The following is a 20,682-nucleotide window of genomic DNA, read 5'->3' on the forward strand; positions in this document are numbered from 1 at the left end:
ATATGAACTCCACCCGCCAGTGAACTAGTAAACAGTCTTTGTAGAGTAGATGATTCAGTCAGTTTCTTTATTAACGATTAATCTTTCACAAAAAGCCAATGTGAACAATATTCCACAATACACAACACAGTCAACCAACTCTTGGCTACACATTCAAAAGACAAGTTAGAAATCTAATATCCACAAAAAGATTAAAAAACAGATAAGAAATATCTTACTGATTGAGAAGAAGGAAAAATGTTAGATTTAGAACTAAAGTTACTGTTCGAGTATTAAGATCTAGAGACATTCTGTGCAAATAAACTGTTCTGGAGATAGAGAAGGCGGGGACAAGAAAACAAAACCTCCATTACACTGTGAAATCCAGACTCGCATAACTTACAGACTCGCTCAGCAGATGGCACAGAATACCGAATCAAAATGCTCATCTCCAAAGGAAGCCCACCAACTTCTCAAATTTTTTAAAGGAAAATTGGTGGCTCACCCGATTATTCAGAAACAATAAGTAGGTCCATGAAGTGAAGAGTCGTGGTCCAGGAGCTGGTTTAAGGTGAGTTTATTCAAGGAGCACAGCAGTACAAGTACCAACCATCCTGCCTCAGCAACCGCCAGGATCAGAATGGAGAACATGGAACCATACAGGTAAGAGAACACGGAATACATGCTGGCATAACACTCTAAGCTTAAGGAAACAGTAATAATATTAAGATGAGAGGCACAACATATCTCCTCCCTTTAAAGGGAAAAAAAAAACACTAAAAAAAAACAAGTGAAAAGAAGAGAGAAAGAACAACAGAAGATGAGAAGAAAGATAACAGAGGCGAGAACAGAGAAGAAGAAAAATCAATACTTGACAAATTCATTAAATTTCTTAGGAACTCGAGGGGTCCTTCCATAAGAAGTGCGACTCAAAGTGGAGGCCACTCCCTGTGAAGACCCAGGAGTGGGTGGAAACTCCTTAGAACAGGTGGGTGTAACAGGAAAAGAGTCTGGTAACCGACAAGTTCCCTGAGAAGAACCTGAAGCGACATGAGAATCCCCGAGAAGAGAGTCACTGGAAGATTGCTCAACTATTTTCCCATTAGGAACCTGCTTCTTGGCGTATAAGGCAATTCTGCGGAAATTCCAATTTTGTCCGTTCTCTAGCACAACATGCCATTTGTGTACTTCCTTGACTCTCATAGGATCGGAAAACTTATTCATGCCAAACTCCCTACGTCCTAACTTGATTTTGACTAAGTCGCCCACTTCAACTCTACCTACCTTTCTAGGAACTACCTTGGAAGTAACAATACCTTCCCATAGCCACTGTGGGACTAGTTTAGTTCTGGGAGTTCTTCCACGCATGCATTCAAACGGGACTAAATCAGTCACTCCATGGGCTGTAGTATTGTAAGACCACACCATGTCTTCTATTGCCCTACGTACATCTTTCTGTCCTTGCACTGACAACTGTATGGTACCCTTAATCAAACGATTCATTCGTTCCACCAAACCGTTGCCCTGGGGTTTATAAAGTGAAGTGCAAATGTGTTGAATTCCATGATTGGCTAAAAAGGAATGCATAGAGGACGAGGTGAGTTGGGTGCCATTGTCCGTAACGAGGACTTTCGGAAAGCTTTCCTTAAGAAAAAGGGACCTTAATTGCTTTATAACAGCGTCTGTGGTAATATTCCTCATAAATTCTACGCACAACCACCTAGAAGCTACATCGACAAGAACTAACGCAAATCTACAATCAGCAGGTAAGGAATCCATGGGACCAATAAAGTCTAAACATAACTTATCCCAAGGTAAAACACAAGAGTTGACAATGGAGCCCTGTGGAGGAGAGGATATCTTCAACCTCTTTTCACTCTCTTTACACAGAAGACAAGTCTCAACCCACCTACGCACATCATCGTCAACTCCAGGCCACCAAAAGTTCTTTTTAATCCTCTTGAGCGTCATGTTTTGCCCAAGATGTCCCTCATGAGCCAAACAAAAAACTTTTCTCCTGAGAGAAGACGGTGGTACAAACCTCTCACCACGCAACACCAAATCATCGGACATACCCAAACTCAATTCTTCTTGTAATTTGACAAAAGGACGCAGAGAAGGTTTAACATTCCCTTCCCTTCTCCATCCTAAACGGATAGCATCAACCAGCTCTCCAAAATCAGCATCTTCCAAGACGGCTTGATGCCATTCATCTCTAGAAATAGAGTGAAATTCAGTAGAACAAACATCCTCAAAGGCAGCAATTAAACAGACACTCTCATCCTCTAAATCCTTACCAGCATACTCTGAAACAACAGGAAGACGTGACAAGCAGTCTGCTTGTGTATTCCTCCAACCGGAAATGTGTTCTAATTTATAGGTGTAGTCCTGTAACTTGGCAGCAAACTTCATTAGGCGGGGAGAACCATTATTGGCCCCGCCCGGTGACAGAATTTTGAGAAGGGGCTTATGGTCAGTTCTTAGACAAAATACCATACCCCACAGGTAGGTACGAAAGTGCGAAACGCCCCAAACGGCAGCTAGAGCCTCACGCTCGATGACAGCGTAGTTGCGCTCAGAGGAATTGAGGCAGCGAGAAGCAAACGCCACAGTTTTTTCACTTCCTCCCGACCTCTGAGATAACACAGCGCCAATACCGTATGCACTTGCATCAACTGTAACGTAAGTATCTCTACTTGGTTCAAAGGTTGTCAAAATGCCAGCATTAATGATATCACTTTTAACCATTTCAAAAGCTTTCGACTGTAAAGTTCCCCATTCGAAGTGCACACCTTTCCTAAGTAACATTCGTAAATATTCAGTCTTATGTGAGAAATTAGGAACAAATTTGGAGTAGTACTCCACTAGACCAAGAAAAGACTTGAGTTGGTCTTTGTCAGTAGGAATGGGAGCACACTTGATAGCTTTTAAGAGATCTTCCTTTGGCTTAATACCATTCTGAGAAATAGTGTACCCTAGATAGTCGATTTCAGTTAACAAAAACTGACATTTGTCTTTTCTCAAAGTAATACCAGCAGTAGAAAGAATTTGTAAAACTTTTGACAGATTAGAATTGTGCTCAAGTTCATCTATACCTGTAATCAAGATGTCATCTTGGAAGAAGTGGACATGCTTTAAGTCTTTGAAAAGGGTATGCATCATGCGTTGAAAAACGCTTGCCGCAGAGGCAAGGCCAAAAGGCAACCTTTTAAATTGGAACACCCCTTCAATGGTAACAAAGGCAGTAAACTTTTTTGAGTCAGGGTGTAATACAACTTGATGGTATGCGGACCTTAGGTCCAGTTTACTAAAGAATTTAACCTTGTCCATAAGTAAGACCATTTCAGAAATGTTAGGCAAAGGAAATTTGTCGACTATAATGTTCTGGTTAAGAGAACGAAGGTCAACACAAAAACGGAGTTTACCGTCCTTTTTCTGTGTGACAACAACTGGCGAAAGCCACTCAGAAGCTTCCACCGGTTCAATAATGTCCTGTTTTTGCATGTCGTCAAGCATTTCCTTTACCTCTTTCCTAACAGCAATGGGAATTCTTCTTAAAGCATGTCTAACTGGGGAAGCATTTTCCTTAATTTTAATTTCATGTAAGTAACCTTTCAATTTGCCCAATGTAGGACGGAAAACATCAGAAAATTTAGAAAGAACATTTTCAACATTGTAAAAATCATCAACTGCAAGTACCACATCGTCAGACCTTGGGTCAATAATAATATGTAAGTCGTACTGTTGCAACCACCCAAGAATTGCTGGGCCTTCTTCGGAAATGAAAACCTTGCCCGAAGCAGATCTACCTTTAAATTGAAAAGAAGTATCCATGACCCCTTTCAATTTAATTACTTTCCCTGTATAACCTTTCGGCATGAAATCACTGTGTATAAGTGGTACAGATGGCCAATGTTCTTTATACATGCTATAAGGTATGATGGAAAACATCGAGCCTGGATCAACCATGAGGGAAACAGAAACATCGTTGAGAATAAAAGAAGCTCTTGGCTTCTGTAAGACAAAGTGAGTATTGTCATCATCAGTATCACCATCCACACATAAGAACATTTCTTGAGAAGAAGCATCATCTTCAACAAAACTAACTCTATTATATGCAGGAAATTTGCATACTTTGCTAATGTGACCACGCTTCCCACACTTACGGCAGTTTTTGTCTCTGGCAAAACACCCTTGAAAATCTGCAGCATGAGACATATCTCCACAACGAAAACATCCCACAAATTTCACCTTCCCACCAGGATTGCTGTAAACAGACCTAGACTTGGGAATAAAAGTTTTAGGTTTAGTGTTAGATTTATCAACATTGGGAGGTGGTTCTTTATCAGACTTGGAGACAAAGTTGACAGTCTCTTCCTTCTTTATCTCAAGAAGACGCATCTCGTCCATGCACTTGTCTGATTCCTCGACGACTTTAGCAATTGTGATGGCTTCCAATAATGTAGGGTTTTTAGCTGCCCATAGTTTTTGCTGCATACGCTTGTTTTTACATTGTACTATCAGTTGATCTCGAATCATTTGGTCCGCCATAGCTCCAAAGTCACATTTCAGGGATAATTCTCTTAGGCGAGCAACCATTTGATCAACTGTTTCTTTGCCTTTTTGGGGAGCAGTATAAAATTTGTGCCTCTGCATGACGATGTTAATTTGTTTTCCAAAGTATTTTCCTAATCTCAATTTTGCTTCATTGTAGGGGTTATCAATAGGCTCACCGTCACCATTTAATAGTTCTGGCAGAAATTTGAAGACATGTTGTCCTGCTTTGCCTAATGAATTCAATAAGATAGCTTTCTTCCTGGTTGCAGGAAATCTAAGGCCATCTATGGCCTCAAGGTAATTTTCGAAAAATCCTAGCCATTCTTCCCATTCTGTAGTGGGAATTTCCCCTTCAATGAGAAAGGCTGGTGGAGGAGAAATTGTATGGTTGGCAGTGGTAGCCATGTGAATTGTATCAGTATAAATTAGTTATTATTTATTTTTATTTTTTTTTTATAATTTCGCGGATTAGAGCTGAGGCAGGTGAACAGAAATGTAAAGTAACAATTTTCGCTTGTATTGGTTGTATCAAACTGTGTTAAAGAAGTATTTAGAAGTATAAAGTTATTTTGCCGGTTGAAAATGAACGTGGTTGGCAAAACGGCAATGTTTATAATGCAGTTTTAATGCGTCGTTGGCAAAAGGAAAAATTTTGTTCCCAAAATGGCCGCCAGACGTAGTGCGCGATGACGTCAGCGCGCATGTAGCGTCAGGCGCATACAGCGTCTCTTAGCAATGGAGAGACGCGCTGAAGAGTTCTCGCGCTGGCATAAAGGAATGGCGCTTGAGAACGTTCGTAATGCTCGCGTTGTCTTGCGCTGTATGCTCGAGCGCACAGCGAGACCAAAACGGCCAAACAAACCCAAAATTTTGAGAAAGCAGTACCTTGGGTTGTCGGTTACCGGAACAGCAGGAGTGGTGATCGCTGTGAGGGAAAAGCGCTTAGCGAGAGTCCAAAGGAAGCGCCAGCCAGCAGAGAGGAACGAAGTGTAGAGGAACAGTTCTCCAGAAACAGCAGAAACTCCTCGAAGACGTGGAAGACCGAAGCGTCGCCAAAATGAAGTGAAGAGTCGTGGTCCAGGAGCTGGTTTAAGGTGAGTTTATTCAAGGAGCACAGCAGTACAAGTACCAACCATCCTGCCTCAGCAACCGCCAGGATCAGAATGGAGAACATGGAACCATACAGGTAAGAGAACACGGAATACATGCTGGCATAACACTCTAAGCTTAAGGAAACAGTAATAATATTAAGATGAGAGGCACAACAGTCCACAATGTTTAATTCTTTTAAACAACCTTGATATTCGAGAACATTTCTGGCAGTGTTTTGTATCTGGAACAAAACCATATTCGCATAGTGCCCCTCTTGCATCATTATTTTGAATGCTGCTTGCCTAGAAGTAGATCTAACTTGTTCCCTGATGAAACCTAGCAGCACCCTATGAAATCAATATTCTTAATAATCATATTGTATGAATTCTTACCATCTACCTGATTGAGTATGACTTCAGTCATCGTCAAAAATACAAAATTAAATGTTTCAAGTTGAATATCAATCATGATAATCTTACCTGCCATTGGCATTTTGGGGGGCATAGGCCTGCGTGCTGAACTATAAGTAAAAACAAAATTAATTTCGAGGCTTGTGTAGCTTCTTATTGCTAATAGATCATATATTAGAGTATGAGTGGAGTTATTACTCTGCAATTATGTTATTAATTTACACGGATCATAATTACAGACTCATCACAGCCCTACACAAGTAGTATGTTTTGCCCTGAATATTAGCAAAGATGTCATCAGACCGTCTACTGATGAGCATGACCTTTTGTGGCATTCAAAAGTAATGACCCAAAGGCAGGAAGACGATTCAACAAGAAGTCTTTATTTAGGAGACTTAACTACTGCGACCTCAGCCACAGCCTCGAGTTCTCAGAGCCTCTTCATACACAGTCCCCGGCGCTCGCCTTGGAACGCTGGTCGCGGTGACATTCCAAGTGATGTCACCGCGGGCAGCACCATCACACGCGAAGGCGCCGGGGGGTTTAGAAAAGGAAGATACCACACATCCCCCTTCCCTGCGGACAGAAAAACCTTAAATACAACATGAACTGCAGAACAAACCAGGTGAAAGGATGACACCTGACGGGGGGGTGTATAACAACAAAAGACCTTGGCCTGGTGGAAGTACTTGACACATGGTAGGCAGAGTGGCATAGGTTACATCATAACATACTGATCAAAATGCCTAGGTGGTCTGGTCACTCTCCTGTTGGGCCTATTGTTTGGGTGAGGGACCACTGACTGCCTCCTAGTGGTGTAACTAAGGTCCTGCCTAGAGTCTCCCACCCACCCCCTTGAACTCTCAGGGTCTTTCTCTGGCGGATGGTATTTTACAACTCTCCCTAGGTTCCATATTTTCCCTTCCTGTGTCTTGACTGCATTCTTGAATAGTTTGGTGATTTTGGTGGGAGTGGTGTACTCTGACCAACTTGCCTTTCCTGTGGGAGCCTTGATTTTGATGCTGTCTCCTACTTTGTATTCAACCATCTGTGTGGCCTTGTGCCGGTCGTATCCTTCCTTTCTTTTTTCCATGGCTTCCTCTTGCTTTTTCAAGCTTCTCGTTTCTTTAGTACGGTCTGACCACCCCTTGTGCCACTCCATCCACCCTGGGGTTAGCTTGGTGTTGGGTATCCTGGCGCGGAGTAGTTCGAACGGGGTGACGCCCGTCGTCTGATGTGGCGTGAACCTGTAAGCTTCTACTCGTCTCCACGCCTCTTCTTTCCAGTTTATGCCGCTGGCTTTGGCCAACTGGATGCTCTCCTTGAGGGTTTTATTAAAACGCTCGACCATGCCATTGGTTTCGGGGTGGTATAAAGCGCAGCGCTTGTGTCTGATGCCTCTTCCATCCAGGAAGTCTTCCATTTCCTTCAAACATAGTTGCACTCCGTTATCTGTGAGGATGTTGCTAGGTAGCCCTTCTCGGATGAACACCTCCTCTAGAAAACTGATGACTGTTTTGGTTGTGACTTCACTGACGAACTTTATCTCTGGCCACCTGGAATACAAATCCACGAGCACCAAGATGTAAGGCGTCCTTAGTTCCCCAGACATAGGGCCCACAATGTCTAATGCCAACTCAACCCACGGTCCCGACGGGGGCGGCCTACACACCATAGGGGGCGTCTGCTGTCTCAGGACCTTGTCACTGTTGCTGCATGGGATGCACTCTCTGATTCTCCTTTCGGTGACTAGATCCATGTTCGGCCACCAATAGCTCTCTGTGAGTCTTTGTTTGGTTTTGGTGATGCCCAAATGTCCTTCGTGGGCTATCTCGACCAGGTTGTCCCTCACAGTTGCAGGTGGTACGAGTCTCGTCCCCCTGAATAGACACCCGTCTACTATGGACAACTCGTCCTTAATGGCCAGGTATGGCCGCAGGTTTTCGTCCTGTTTGTCACCATGCTTCCATCCGCCTTTTACTCTTACGAAAATTTTCTCCAGAATCTTGTCCTAATCCAACGCCTTTCTCCATGTTTCTTCTCCCAACGCCCTCTGGATGGTGCAGACATCCTCCATCTGAAGGTCCTCCTCTTCTTCGTCCGTCTTCTCTTGCCTCTCTCTCGTTTCTTCATCACTGACGAGTCTGGACAGGCAGTCAGCTGCGAGGTTTTGCGTACCGGGGACGTACTCTACATAGAAAGTGTATTCTTGTAGGCTGACCACCCAACGCCTTATCCTGCTGGAGATGGCATCCAAACCCTTCTTACTGAATACTTCCACTAACGGCTTGTGGTCCGTGCGGAGAGTGAACTGGGTTCCCCAGAGGAAGTCTCTGAACTTCCCTACTGCCCAAGACACTGCCAGGGCCTCCTTCTCGATCACAGAGTAGTTGTTCTCGGACTTCTGGAGTGACCTTGAGGAAAAGGCTATTGTTTCTTCTCCTTCTTCTCCAACTTGGGTGAGGACAGCTCCCAATCCCTTGGCACTTGCATCGGTGGTGACTACCGTTGCCCGGTTGGGTATATAAGACTTCAAACTGGGGGCTTCAGCAAGCGCCCTCTTTACGTCCTCGAACTCCCTCTGGCACTCCTGACTCCATCGGAACTCATTCTCCTTCTTCAACAGTAGCCTGATGGCATAAGTCCTTCCCGCCAGGTTTCTTATGAACTTCCCGTAGAACTCCAACATCCCCATGAATGACTTGATCTCGTCCTTGCCCTTGGGGGGTGTCAGATTCACGATGGTGTTTTGCAGTTCGGCTTTGGGACATATACCTTCTTTCGTCACCTTGTGTCCCAGGAAGTCTAATTCTGCACAACCAAACACACACTTGTCCTTTTTTACAGTAAAGCCTTGTGACTGAAACCTCAAGCACGCACCTCAGTCTTCCATCGTGCTCCTCATGGTCCTTGGCGAATACAAGTACGTCATCCTGGTAGCACATGACGCCCGGGATGCCCTTCAAGATGTTGCCCATGATTCTCTGGAAAACGGCGGCCGCCGAGACTAGCCCAAAAGGCATTCTTTTGAATTTGTATGCGCCCATAGGTGTCACAAAAGCAGTGAGTTCCTGAGATTCCTCGTGTAGTCTTATTTGGAAATCGGCTGAGGTGAGGTCGAGGGTGGAAAATACCTTGGCACCTTCTAGCATGCTCATCATTTGGGTGATGTTGGGTAAAGGGTATCGGTCGACCACGACCTCCTTATTCAATGCTCTTAGGTCGATGCATAGCCGGACCGACCCATCCTTTTTCTTCGCTGCCACGATGGGGGCCAGCCACTCCGTCGCCTCCACCGGTTCAATGACTCCGGCCTTGCACAGTTTCTCCAGCTCGGACTTTACTTCCTCCTGGATGGCAATGGGAAGCTTCCTAACTTTAGCCACGACTGGCCTGGCGTTCTCCTTCAATCTTATCCTGTGACAGTAGTTCTTTAGGCATCCCAGTTCCTCTTTGAACACTTCTTTGAACTCTGTCACGACGTCAGCTGCACGTTCAAGAATCTCTTGTATCAAAATCTGGGGATTACTGTTAGGATTCAAATAGACCCCCAGCTCTTTTTGTGCCTGCCAACCCAAAATGTTGTCTCCTACCGTGGACACATACACTTTGGTGACCGTTGCTCTATTGCTGTATTCAATTTTCCCCAGGAAATACCCTTTCATGGAGATGGGGCGACCAGCATACCCCCCAGGCCTTAAGTCCATTCTTTTCAATGTTATCGTTCCCTTTGACACTCGTGAGAACTCTTTTGCGTTGATAATGGTAATTCTTGAACATGAGTCAAATAATGCTTCCAAAACAACATCCCCTACTCTTATGGTGTCCTTGGGGCTGCTGACCTGTCCTCCCTCAACCTGCACTACTATTTCCGCACACACGGAGTTGCTGGGACTAGGGACTTGTGACTCTTGTACTTGCACCACAATCTCGTCACACACCACATTCGTTCTGTCTCTACTCTGTCTACCGACTACCTGCCCACTCTTGCAGTATTGCTTGAAATGCCCTTTCTTCCCGCACTTGTTGCACGTGAATCTGAGAGCGGGGCATTCTCTGTCATTGGCTAAGTGCCCCTGTTTGCCACCACACTTATAGCAGGTGCTCTTGAATGATCCCCCCCAACCTGCCCTCTTTCTGTTCCTTGTCCGCTCATTTTTTGCCTTTTACTACAGACACTGCCTCACACTCAGTCCCTACTTCACTGACATTAGCCTTTTCATCACTTTTCTTCTCCCCTGCGTCTTGCTTTATTTCCTTGACGCACTGAAGCATGTGCTCCACCTGCTTAGCTATGATGAGCACCTCCCTCAGCGGCGGGTCATCCTTGAGCCATAACTCTTCACGCACTCGCTCCATCCTACAAGCCAAAACAAATTGGTCCCTAATCCTTTCCTCACTTGCACCACCAAACTTGCAAGTAGCGGCTAGTTTCCTCAAGTCGGACACATAATCTTCTATCGATTCTCCCTCTTTTTGTGTCCTTTTCCCAAAGTGGTATCTCTCCATGATCGTGCTAGTCTTGGGGAGGTAGTGTAGATCTAACTTCTTTAGGCTCACTTCGAACTCGTTCAGACCCCTTGCCTCCTGCGCCCCTAAATCTGGGAGATGATCAAGAACTTCCTCCCCCTCCGCGCCTAGATAATACGCCAATAATGCCACCTTTCTTTCTAAACCAAGGTTTGGTCCACAAACAGTGGCGTAATTTAAAAACACTTTTTTCCATTTTTTCCACTGGATATTTGGATCCCCTGGGGTGGTTAAGAAAAACGGCGGGGAGTCACACTTTGCATGGTTGGGTGCTAGATGTTCCTGTAATTGCACCCAGAGGAGATGTACACACCCACTAGACCACAGTTCACTGGAGGAGAAAAAATCTGTTAGCAACTGCCAGAAAGAGCATAAATTCTCAAACTACAGGTTCCGCATCCAACTCCAAACAGGGACAGTAAAAGAGAGAGAGAGAGATGCACAGTCCACCCTCCAATGAGAAAAGTACATTAAGCTTTAAATGTAGAACAGCGCTGACTCTTATGATCCTTGGCCCTCCTCCTTAAAAATGAAACTGCTACGTTCTTTTGATACACCACACAATACTCCACGTTTACTACTGCCTGTTCAGTCTTAGCCACGCCTGTGGCGGAGAAGGCACATGAGTTGAAAGGACAGCCCTTCAGTACATCAGACATGGGTAGAGCACTAGCAAGTGCGAATCCCACATATTGGCAACGCTTGTACTTCACAGTGATGGTGCGAGTGCGTTTGTACTCCTTTCACTCTGGCAATGTCAAAAGTATGTCGCCCACTGTCGACTTAGGAAAACTGATGCTTGCGCACTCGTGCTTCACTTCATGTATTTCACACAGCTGCCGTCGGGCATGAATCACAGGCACAGGCTGTGAGGGGGGCGTGCTGCTCAAATTCCTGCACCTCGCCTGTATACCTCTCAAACTGCCCTTTGCGCACCTCCCTGGAAATAGGCAGAGATGCAGTCAAGCGCTACCCGGAGCAAAAGTCACTGAGAAATCTTTATACACACGCTCCTAAGATGTGCCCACACCGCTCTGCCCTGCTGCTCGTGAGTAGTCATGCGGGACTATACAGTGCAAACTTCAAAGTCAGTACTCGTGACGGCCATCACAATACTCCTGAGGTGAGAGAAAGGAGCGTGCGCGGAGCGAGGCAATAATCCGGCGAAAATCTTCCCCTGCTTGACAGGCCGAGGCACTACAAACCGCCCCACTCCACCGCAGACCCACAAATGACAGTGCTAGCGAGGGACCTTAAAGTCACTAATAAACAACTGATGTGCGCGCAGAGGTTGCCAGCAGGGGTCACCTTACTTTCAGTCCGGAGCAGACGGATGACAGGCTTTCCTCGACTTGAAGTCACCCCCTTACGTTCTTATCACTGCTGCTTCTTCACTCGTTACCCCACAGAGCCGTAACTGTTCTTCACCACGGCGCTTCCGGATGCATTCATCAGACGTTCGCCTCTGTTTCCTCGCGTCAGCTGTTCACTTCTTAGTGTTCCCGGCGTGTTGAGGTCGCAGAAGAGGTTTTTCCCTCGTCGCCAGTGTGGCATTCAAAAGTAATGACCCAAAGGCAGGAAGACAATTCAACAAGAAGTCTTTATTTAAGAGACTTAACTACTGCGACCTCAGCCACAGCCTCGAGTTCTCAGAGCCTCTTCATACACAGTCCCCGGCGCTCGCCTTGGAACGCTGGTCGCGGTGACATTCCAAGTGATGTCACCGCGGGCAGCACCATCACACGCGAAGGCGCCGGGGGGGTTTAGAAAAGGAAGATACCACACCTTTGTTTTGGTTAACTTTCTCTTTATATTATTCAGTGATGAAGGGCAGAACAGAATGAAAAATGTGTATGAGTGGTAACAGGAAGGGAGGCCTCAGGTTATCCCAAGAATAGATGGAAAAGATGTCCCTAAAGCAGTTTCCTGAAAGCGGTGACGGACAGTTGTCTTTTAATGTTAACTGGAAGAGAGCTCTAGGTGGGAGATGCTGCTCCATGAGAGGAGCAATTCCAGGCAAAGAAGTTCAGAACCTAGTAGTCTCAGTCTGCGGAGTTATGCCTTGGATTTATTAGGCCTCAGAGGATTGGTAGCGAACAGAATAAAGGTGGGCTGTTTCAGAGGCAAAGCATCATTGTTTGAATGGGACTCTTGTAGTTAAAGGAAGCTGATGAAACCTTGGACAATGAGAGCCGATGCAGTCACAATTCTTAGCTGCAGAAATAAGAATGGCTTTAGGCAGTACCCCACATGGCTGAGGAGCACCTGCTAGAGTAGTTATTGACATTGCATCTGAAAGTCATTAGGACATGGAATGTTATCAAATCTTTTGTAGACATGAGCAATTTTATTTTGTGAGGGAATGACGGAAGAAGTTGTCATATTGAACTACATTATTGATGTATGGTGTAGGTGTCCGGGAGGCATCTACGATGAATCAGACAGATTTCACCATTGTTCAGTTTATTGTGATAAACCTTCATGCTCTGGCAGGTTGAGTAAACTGGGATCCAATTTGCTTGATTGTGAAGGAGAGAAGAGGATGAACTCTGTTTTAAAGAGTGGAAATGTCCACAGTAGTAAGAGGTTTTCAGGGAAATTGGCATCTGCAGATCAGTGGAAGGACATGGAAGGACATGTCTGCTCACTCTAGATTCAGAGTTAAGGGCTCTAGATATACGCTGAAAGGAGCATGTGTAAGAAACTATCTTTGGAGTAAAACACATGGCACTTGCTGATGCCCCGTAGATAGAAAATAAGGGAACCATCTCAGTCTAATGTGTTTGAAGCCCTTGTAGTGTTCAAATGTGTGAATTAGTATGTTGTGGTTAATTGCATCAAAGACAGATCATAGGTCCAAAGGGATGGGTAGGGAAAGAGTTACCTTTGTCCAACAAACAATGTATATTATCCAGGACATTTAGGGATCCAATTTGAATGCAGATTCCCAGAAGTAACCCAGAGTAGTGGAATAGTTCTACTTGAAGGTGAAGCTGTGCAGTTGGTTTACAACAAAAAATCCTATTGCTTTTTCTAGCCACAACAAGTCTCGCACAGGTTGGTAATTTGAAAGAATTCTCAGTTAATGGAGTTCTTTTTTTATTTTAATTAGGTTAATCTTTAAAGAATCTAGGAAGATAACGATTGACACAGGTTGTGGTGTTGAGAGCACTTGTTGAGCCAAGGTTGTAGGTGCAAGCAAGAGAATTCAGCCTGACTATTAACCCTTTGGAAGGGACGGACGGCTCCCGGTAGTCCGACGTTACGGGTGGGGTGTGCGTCGGACAGCCGGGAGCAGTCTGAATTGAGCATGCGCACATTTTCCCATACTGCGGGAAAATTTAGCACGCATCCACAGGGTTAATTACTGTATCACAGAGGCGCGCAGCCTCTGTGTGAGTAATGCTCAATCATCTGTTATTTATTTACTCAAGTATGCTCACTAGTCTATGAAATTCAGGCTGCAACTTTATTAATTCTATTTGTAGAGCACAACTGTTTCCAAAAGGTATCCTGGCGCTAATATAACTATATCATTCAAGACTTGTATGCAGCCGAGATGGAGGCGACACCGGCGGTTATAGGTGGTTCATCTGGATGACTGGTCTGGGTGGAAGAGAAAAACTTCTAAAAATCAAGCATGTGTTCCCCGTTAGCCACCATGATCTAGATCACAATTATCTGGTCATCCAAATATAATAACTGAACTTGACCTTGGTAGGGCTAGAATCATGTCTACTCAGGGGAGAGCTCCCTAGATTAGCAAATACATTAATAGCAAGCAGAATGCTGTTTATACACCTGAAGGGAAATGGAAGCAACTAACACGTACTCTATTCATTTTGCACTTTAAACTGAAAGGAAGTCCTACAAGAAACTCCTCTACAGGACTAATACCTGCTTAAAGAGATGGAAGAAAGCTGTAATGGGTCTCCAACCTTTGCTGTAATGAGAGCTACTTATGTTCAATGAAAGCCATACCGAGCTACTAATATTATTAGTTTTGTAATAGTGGCCACATCAGATGGGAACACTTCAGTGGCAATACTGTGAAAGATAACTAGAAGTGTTTGCCTCAGTGCATAGGACAAGGTTTCTAGGAGTAATGTGGAAATGGCTTTATCAATTTGGAATGCATCAGGATAATATGACAACCATAGCTGCAATGTCCCTGGCACAAGGTAATAATTTTAGTTATGTTTCCCCAGCGACTCATGATTTTCACACAAATACCAGCTTTAAATATATTTTTGTAAATCCAGCCATTTGTTTGCAAACATCAGGTAAGGCCCTGATTACGAGTTGGGTGGTTAATCCCGCCCTGGGTGGAAACCCCGGTTTACGCACAGGTTGGGTTTACGAGTGGTTAGGGATTTACCACATCAGATAATTATTAGATATGTTGAATACCTATATCTTAGTTAAATTTCGGCAGGTCCAACCTGCTGAAAATTTATTGGGGTAAAACATATGGTATTTTTCTGTATCATGTGGATTATGGTGTGTTAAACGCCCAAATTTACATGTTATTTCCCAACAACTGGTAATAGGTGGCATTTATCGCATTCAATATAATGCGTACCCCATAGTAACATTATTTACCATGTGCAATAAATAACACCGATACTCTTAATCAGGCCCCAAGTGTTTGAGTTCTGAAAATATTCAGAGCCCTTATGAAGATGTCAAAAGGTTTTTTTACAATTAGTTGAAGAGAAATGGGGGGACCTAATAGGTAGAGAAGTGACGGAGGCAGAGTGGAACAAAGTCCTGAGTATCCCAAAGAAGATTTCTAGGAACTCCAATTTTAAATACACTCAGGTTAACCTCTTACACATGACCGACCTTAACTCACACAGACTCTACATCATGTTAGGAACCACAAGACCAGCAATGCCCTAGGTGCGCGACACCAGACACAGGATTTTGGGCATATGGTGTGGGACCGTTTGGTTGTGAATGGAGATCGGCGCCGGATCACAGAGATCTTCCAGGAAGTATTGCCACACACAATACCCCTCACAGCAGAGATCTACTGAGCCTGTTCCCAAGGCCAGGAAAGTGGGCACTAGATTTGTAGATCTGGCGCTGGTGTTGACCAAGAGGTATATAGCCCTTTGTTGTCAGACTACAATAAGCCCCAAAACATCTGACTGGGAAAAGATGTTACAGCCTGGGCAAGGGCAGTGGAGGGGGCACCGATAGAGGACAACTGAGGCAAAAGATGCTGCCTAATTGCAGGACAGTGGTCGGAGGTGTTGCAGGAGTGGGGTACCAGGGGAGGAACCCTAAATATGTATGGACCTCAACTTACTGAATGAAGAGTAACCCAAGACGGCGGCCGCTGCAACGGCCGTGTGAGCTGCCTACTCCTCTGCTCCTGGTCGGAAAAGGAGCCAGTTGTAATGCTCGCCCTGCGGTTTTTACATAACGAAAAATGACCGTATGACTGTGCATCCTGACGCTGCATTCTGAGACCCGGCATTTGAAAAACACCTGAATTTGGGATTTTATACTAGAACCTGGAGCTTCCTTGGCGTCCCTGTGTGCTGATAGTTTATGGTATCCCGCTGCTGTTCCTCGACTTCCTCCGAGTGCCGACGTGGCGTCTCCTCCCCCTCTCTTCGGGACTTTGCTTTTGCGAAGCTGCTGACGTTGGGGTGAGAATGCCGCCGAAAACCCCCCTAAAGCCCCTGGTCACCAGGAGTGTTAAAACAAAGACTTTTGTTCAGTCTGATGCTGTGCATTCTGATGATGCCGGAGCTGGAGCTGCGGGTGAGTCGGGGGAGTCAGGCGGTGTTGATAATTCGCTAACTCAGTCAGAAACCATTTCAAGCCATAAGAGGGGTGGGGAGCGACTGAATAAAACACACAACGTGAACTATGTAGTTCAAACTCTACCAGAGATGTTTGAGAAGCAGTTAATAAAAAATACCATAAACGGGCGCTCCGAAAGTTCCTTAATTAATGTAATTTTGACTTCTGTGATGGAAAACAGGGGGGGGTTTATTTAATCAGAGGGCTCTGGAGGAGAATCAGCCCACAGAAACATTATCAAATTTAACTACAGGAACGCTTTCACTTAATTCTGGAAAGCCTATTGAAAAGTACATTGAAAAAGGGGCGTCCAGTGGCATTGTGGGAGATGTAGTACACTCGGACTCAGAAACTGCTGCAGAGAGCTCTGCTGGCTTGAATTTGCCTGCCAAAGAAACCATATCGTTTGCATTAGATGAAGCTCCGTGCCTTGACTCTCTTGGTCTCCAAGAAAATGCTGATACATTTTTTTTTATGTCAGACCACTCATCGGACGAAAGTATTGATAAAGACTGGGCAGATTATCCAGGCGATAGTTTGGATGATGTTTATTGCGATTTTTATATGATGACTCGAGAATAAGCGAGATCTCTCCTGGACCTGCGACAACCATTAAAAACAAAGAGCTAGAAGGTCTATTGGCACCAGGAACAAATCGATTGACCCCACTGGCGCGTCTACTGAGGCTGTACCTCAACCTGGATGTTTTGAAGAAGAACGAGCCAATGAACCCTGCTCTGACCAAGAGGTGACATTAACTATGATCTATCAGACAATGATGGCTCATAGAACTGAAACAAAAACTGAGATTGCCTGCACTCATGCCACGTGTCGAAAAGTGCAGAATGCAGTCAGGCGAGTTGCTCAAATCTGTACTGATATTTCATCAAGGGTTACCGAAGCAGAGACTAGAATATCTGTGCTGGAGGATGAGGTTGCAGTTCAAAATTAGAGCTATAACAGCTCAACGTGATGATATCAGCTTTAAGCTTACGGAGTTAGAAAATCAGTCAAGCAGGAATAATTTGCGAATTTTAGGGGTTCCGGAAGATATGGGGGGGACCCGATGTACACAATTTTGTGTGCGAGCTTTTTCAAGAGGCATTTCCAGAACTTACCTCTTGGGTCTGGCCATTAGTAATTGAACGGGCACATCGTTTTCCCTTTACAAATAAAAAAGCAAAGCAATCAGAGGTGGAACATCCTAGAGCAATTTTGGTCGGATTCAATAACTTTCTAGCAAGTGAAACAGTCTTCGGTCTTGCCAGGCCACATAAGAAGAGACTTGCAAAGGGCTGTAGTTTTTTTGTTCGGCCGGATTTTTGTCAGGCCACTGTCTCCAAACGATGGCATCTACGCCAGTTAATTGCGGGATTTCAGGAAAAAGGAGCAGTCGTGTATTTACAGAACCCAGCCAAGTTAAGTTATTTTCAAGGGGCAAACTAAGTTTTTCTTTTCGGAAATAGTGGCAAAAGAATATTTGATGTCATTATGAATCAGAGAGACAGTGACTTCGCCCTTCTGTTCTTTTTTGGTTATTGAAACCTTTTGCTGAAGGGGCTATGTGGGGTTGATAATTTTGCCCTTTGTATAATGCTTATTCTTGATGGTGATTTTGTCGTTTTTTTTTTTTGGGCGAGCATTTATAAACTGTTTAAAGATGGTTCTGTTGAATAATGATTTTACCGTACCTTTCGTAGTTTGTTAAAACCTGAGCTGCTTAAGGTGTTTCATCAGGCCTTTTCGGGCTATCCTCCCAAATCATGGTCCTTGGCCACTATAGTTTTTTTTTTTTTAAAAAGGGAAGGTGGGCACTGAGTTAGGGTCATATAGACTAATTTCTCTCATCACAGCAGATAGCAAGATTTTCTCAAAAATCCTGGCTAACAGATTGAACGACTTTATGTCAACATTGGTCTCAAAAAGACAGAATGGGTTTATCCAGAATAGGGACACAACGGATCATGTAAAGAGGATCATCTCTTTATTAGACTGGGCCCAAGCCACAGGATCTCCGGTTGCGGTAGCCCGGTTGGATGCTGAAAAGGCATTCAACAGGGTTGCTTGGAGGTTACTGTGGGCTATTTTGGTATGGAAGGGATTTCCTACAGAATATTCTAATGCAAATAGGGCACTATATAACCTACCCTAAAGCTGTAATCCGTATAGCTGGTGAGGTCTCTGATGTTTTGCCAATTTCAAGGGGGACGAGGCAAGGTTGTTCTCGTTTCCCCTTGTTATTTGCGTTATACATTGAGCCTTATTTGAATAGACTAGAAAAATAAGCTGGCATTAGCCCTGTGAAGATACATCAGGTTGAATATAAGTCAAGTCAAATAATTTGTATAGCGCGCTACATACCCAGAGGGTCTCAAGGCGCTTGAGGAAGGGTGTGGACTTACTTGTCGAATATCCAGGTTTTAAGTTGCTTTCTGAAGGCGAAGTGGTTTTAAGTGAGGCGGAGGTGTGTGGGGAGGGAGTTCCAGGTTTTAGCTGCCAGGTATGAGAAGGATCTTCCTCCCATGGTGGTTTTGTTGATGCGTGGAACCGCAGCAAGGGCTTGGTTGGAAGAGCGTAGCTGGCGGGAGGGGGTGTAGAAGGAAAGTCGCGTGTTGAGGCAATCGGGTCCAAGATCGTAAAGTGCTTTGTGTGCGTGAGTGAGGAGGCGGAATGTTATCCTCTTATTGACAGGGAGCCAGTGGAGGTCTTTAAGGTGACCAGAAATGTGGTCTTTGCGCGGGATGTCTAGTATGAGTCTGGCTGAGGCGTTCTGGATGCGTTGGAGTTTTCTGAAGTTTTACGGTGGTACCGGCATAAATGGTGTTTCCGTAGTCCAGGCGACTCGTAACTAGTGCGTGGGTGACCGTTTTTCTAGTTTCGGTGGGGATCCAGCGAAATGTTTTTTTGAGCATGCGAAGAATATTGAAGCAAGATGAGGAGATGGCGTTGACTTGTTTGGTCATCGAGAGTGAGGAGTCCAGGATGACGCCCAGGTTCCGTGCGTGGTCCGTTGGGATGGGTGCTTTTCCTAGGGCCGCTGGCCACCAAGAGTCGTCCCAGGCGGAAGGGGAAGTACCTAAGATGAGGACCTCTGTTTTGTCTGAATTCAGTTTAAGATGGCTGTGCTTCATCCACTCAGCTACTTCTTTCATTCCTTCATGTAGGTTGGTTTTGGCGGTGTTAGGGTCTTTGGTGAGTGAGAGGATCAGTTGAGTGTCATCAGCGTAGGAGATGATGTTGAGGTTGTGTTGGCGTGCGATGGTCGCGAGGGGGCTCATGTATACGTTGAAGAGGGTGGGGCTAAGAGAGGATCCTTGTGGCACGCCGCAAATGACCTCGGTGGCTTCAAACTTGAACGGTGGGAGGCGGACTCTCTGAGTTCTTCCGGCAAGGAACGAGGTGATCCAGTCCAGTGCCTTTCCTTGGATTCCGATAAGGTGTTTGCATATGCAGACGATGTCGACATTGTAACCTCAGATATTAAAAGAGCTTTACCCAAGATAATTGAACTGGCTCAAGAGTTCGGAGGGTTCTCAGGATATAAATTAAATGTTTCGAAAACACAACAGTTGATTCACTCAGCAGAGGGTCGTTCGAGCAATTTGGCTTTTTCTGATGAAGCTTCTTATCTTGGTATCATAATATCTGCTAAAATAAACAATATAGTAAAGCTTAATGTAGATCCCATATTAAAGTCAGCTAATAGAACTCTGGCGAGATTAAATAATTTACATCATTCTCTACATGGCCGTTACTAACGTATTAAAAATGTTAATATTCCCGAAATTCTTATATTTGTTTTCTACGATCCCATTACTGTTTCCATCTGAATAATCGAGTCCAGCTATTACAAAAAAACAAAATATAAAATTACGATCACCGTTTTTCTAATTTGGAGTCAACTTAAAAAAAACTGTTTCGTTTTTGTCTTGAATTGAATTATTATGCACCTTTTTTGAATTGCCGGATCTTACCTGGGATTTTTCGAGACCAAGTGATGTTAAGATGCCATTCTGCCGGAGTATGCATATTAGGAGATCTATATCAGGGGGACCTGATAGTTTTATTCCTATCTGCAGCAAAAATATAATTTCTCTAGAACAGATTATTTTAAATATCTTCCAATACAAAGCTTTTTGGATTCTAAAGGCCTCTTAGATCAGCCTGTGATGAATAAAATTGATATACTTGAACTTAAAAGGTCAAGCAGAATTGGCTTAATATATCAGGCAATGGTAAATAGGCTTCAAGATGATTTACGTGTATTTGAAGATAAATGGCAAAGAAAATTAGAAAA

The 20,682-nt window shown here is 44.4% G+C and overlaps 1 protein-coding gene across 1 annotated transcript in view; it reads right to left on the bottom strand.

Annotated features, from left to right (window-relative positions):
• LOC144791612 (von Willebrand factor A domain-containing protein 5A-like) overlaps positions 1 to 20,682 on the bottom strand; it is a 680,207-nt gene that overhangs the window by 251,815 nt on the left and 407,710 nt on the right. The window contains exon 17 of the mRNA XM_078666339.1: positions 6,108 to 6,143. Coding sequence (XP_078522465.1) covers positions 6,108 to 6,143 — 36 coding nt within the window. The remainder of the gene's footprint in view (positions 1 to 6,107; positions 6,144 to 20,682) is intronic.

Source organism: Lissotriton helveticus, chromosome 11, assembly GCF_964261635.1.
Source record: "Lissotriton helveticus chromosome 11, aLisHel1.1, whole genome shotgun sequence".
Lineage (NCBI taxonomy): Eukaryota > Metazoa > Chordata > Amphibia > Caudata > Salamandridae > Lissotriton > Lissotriton helveticus.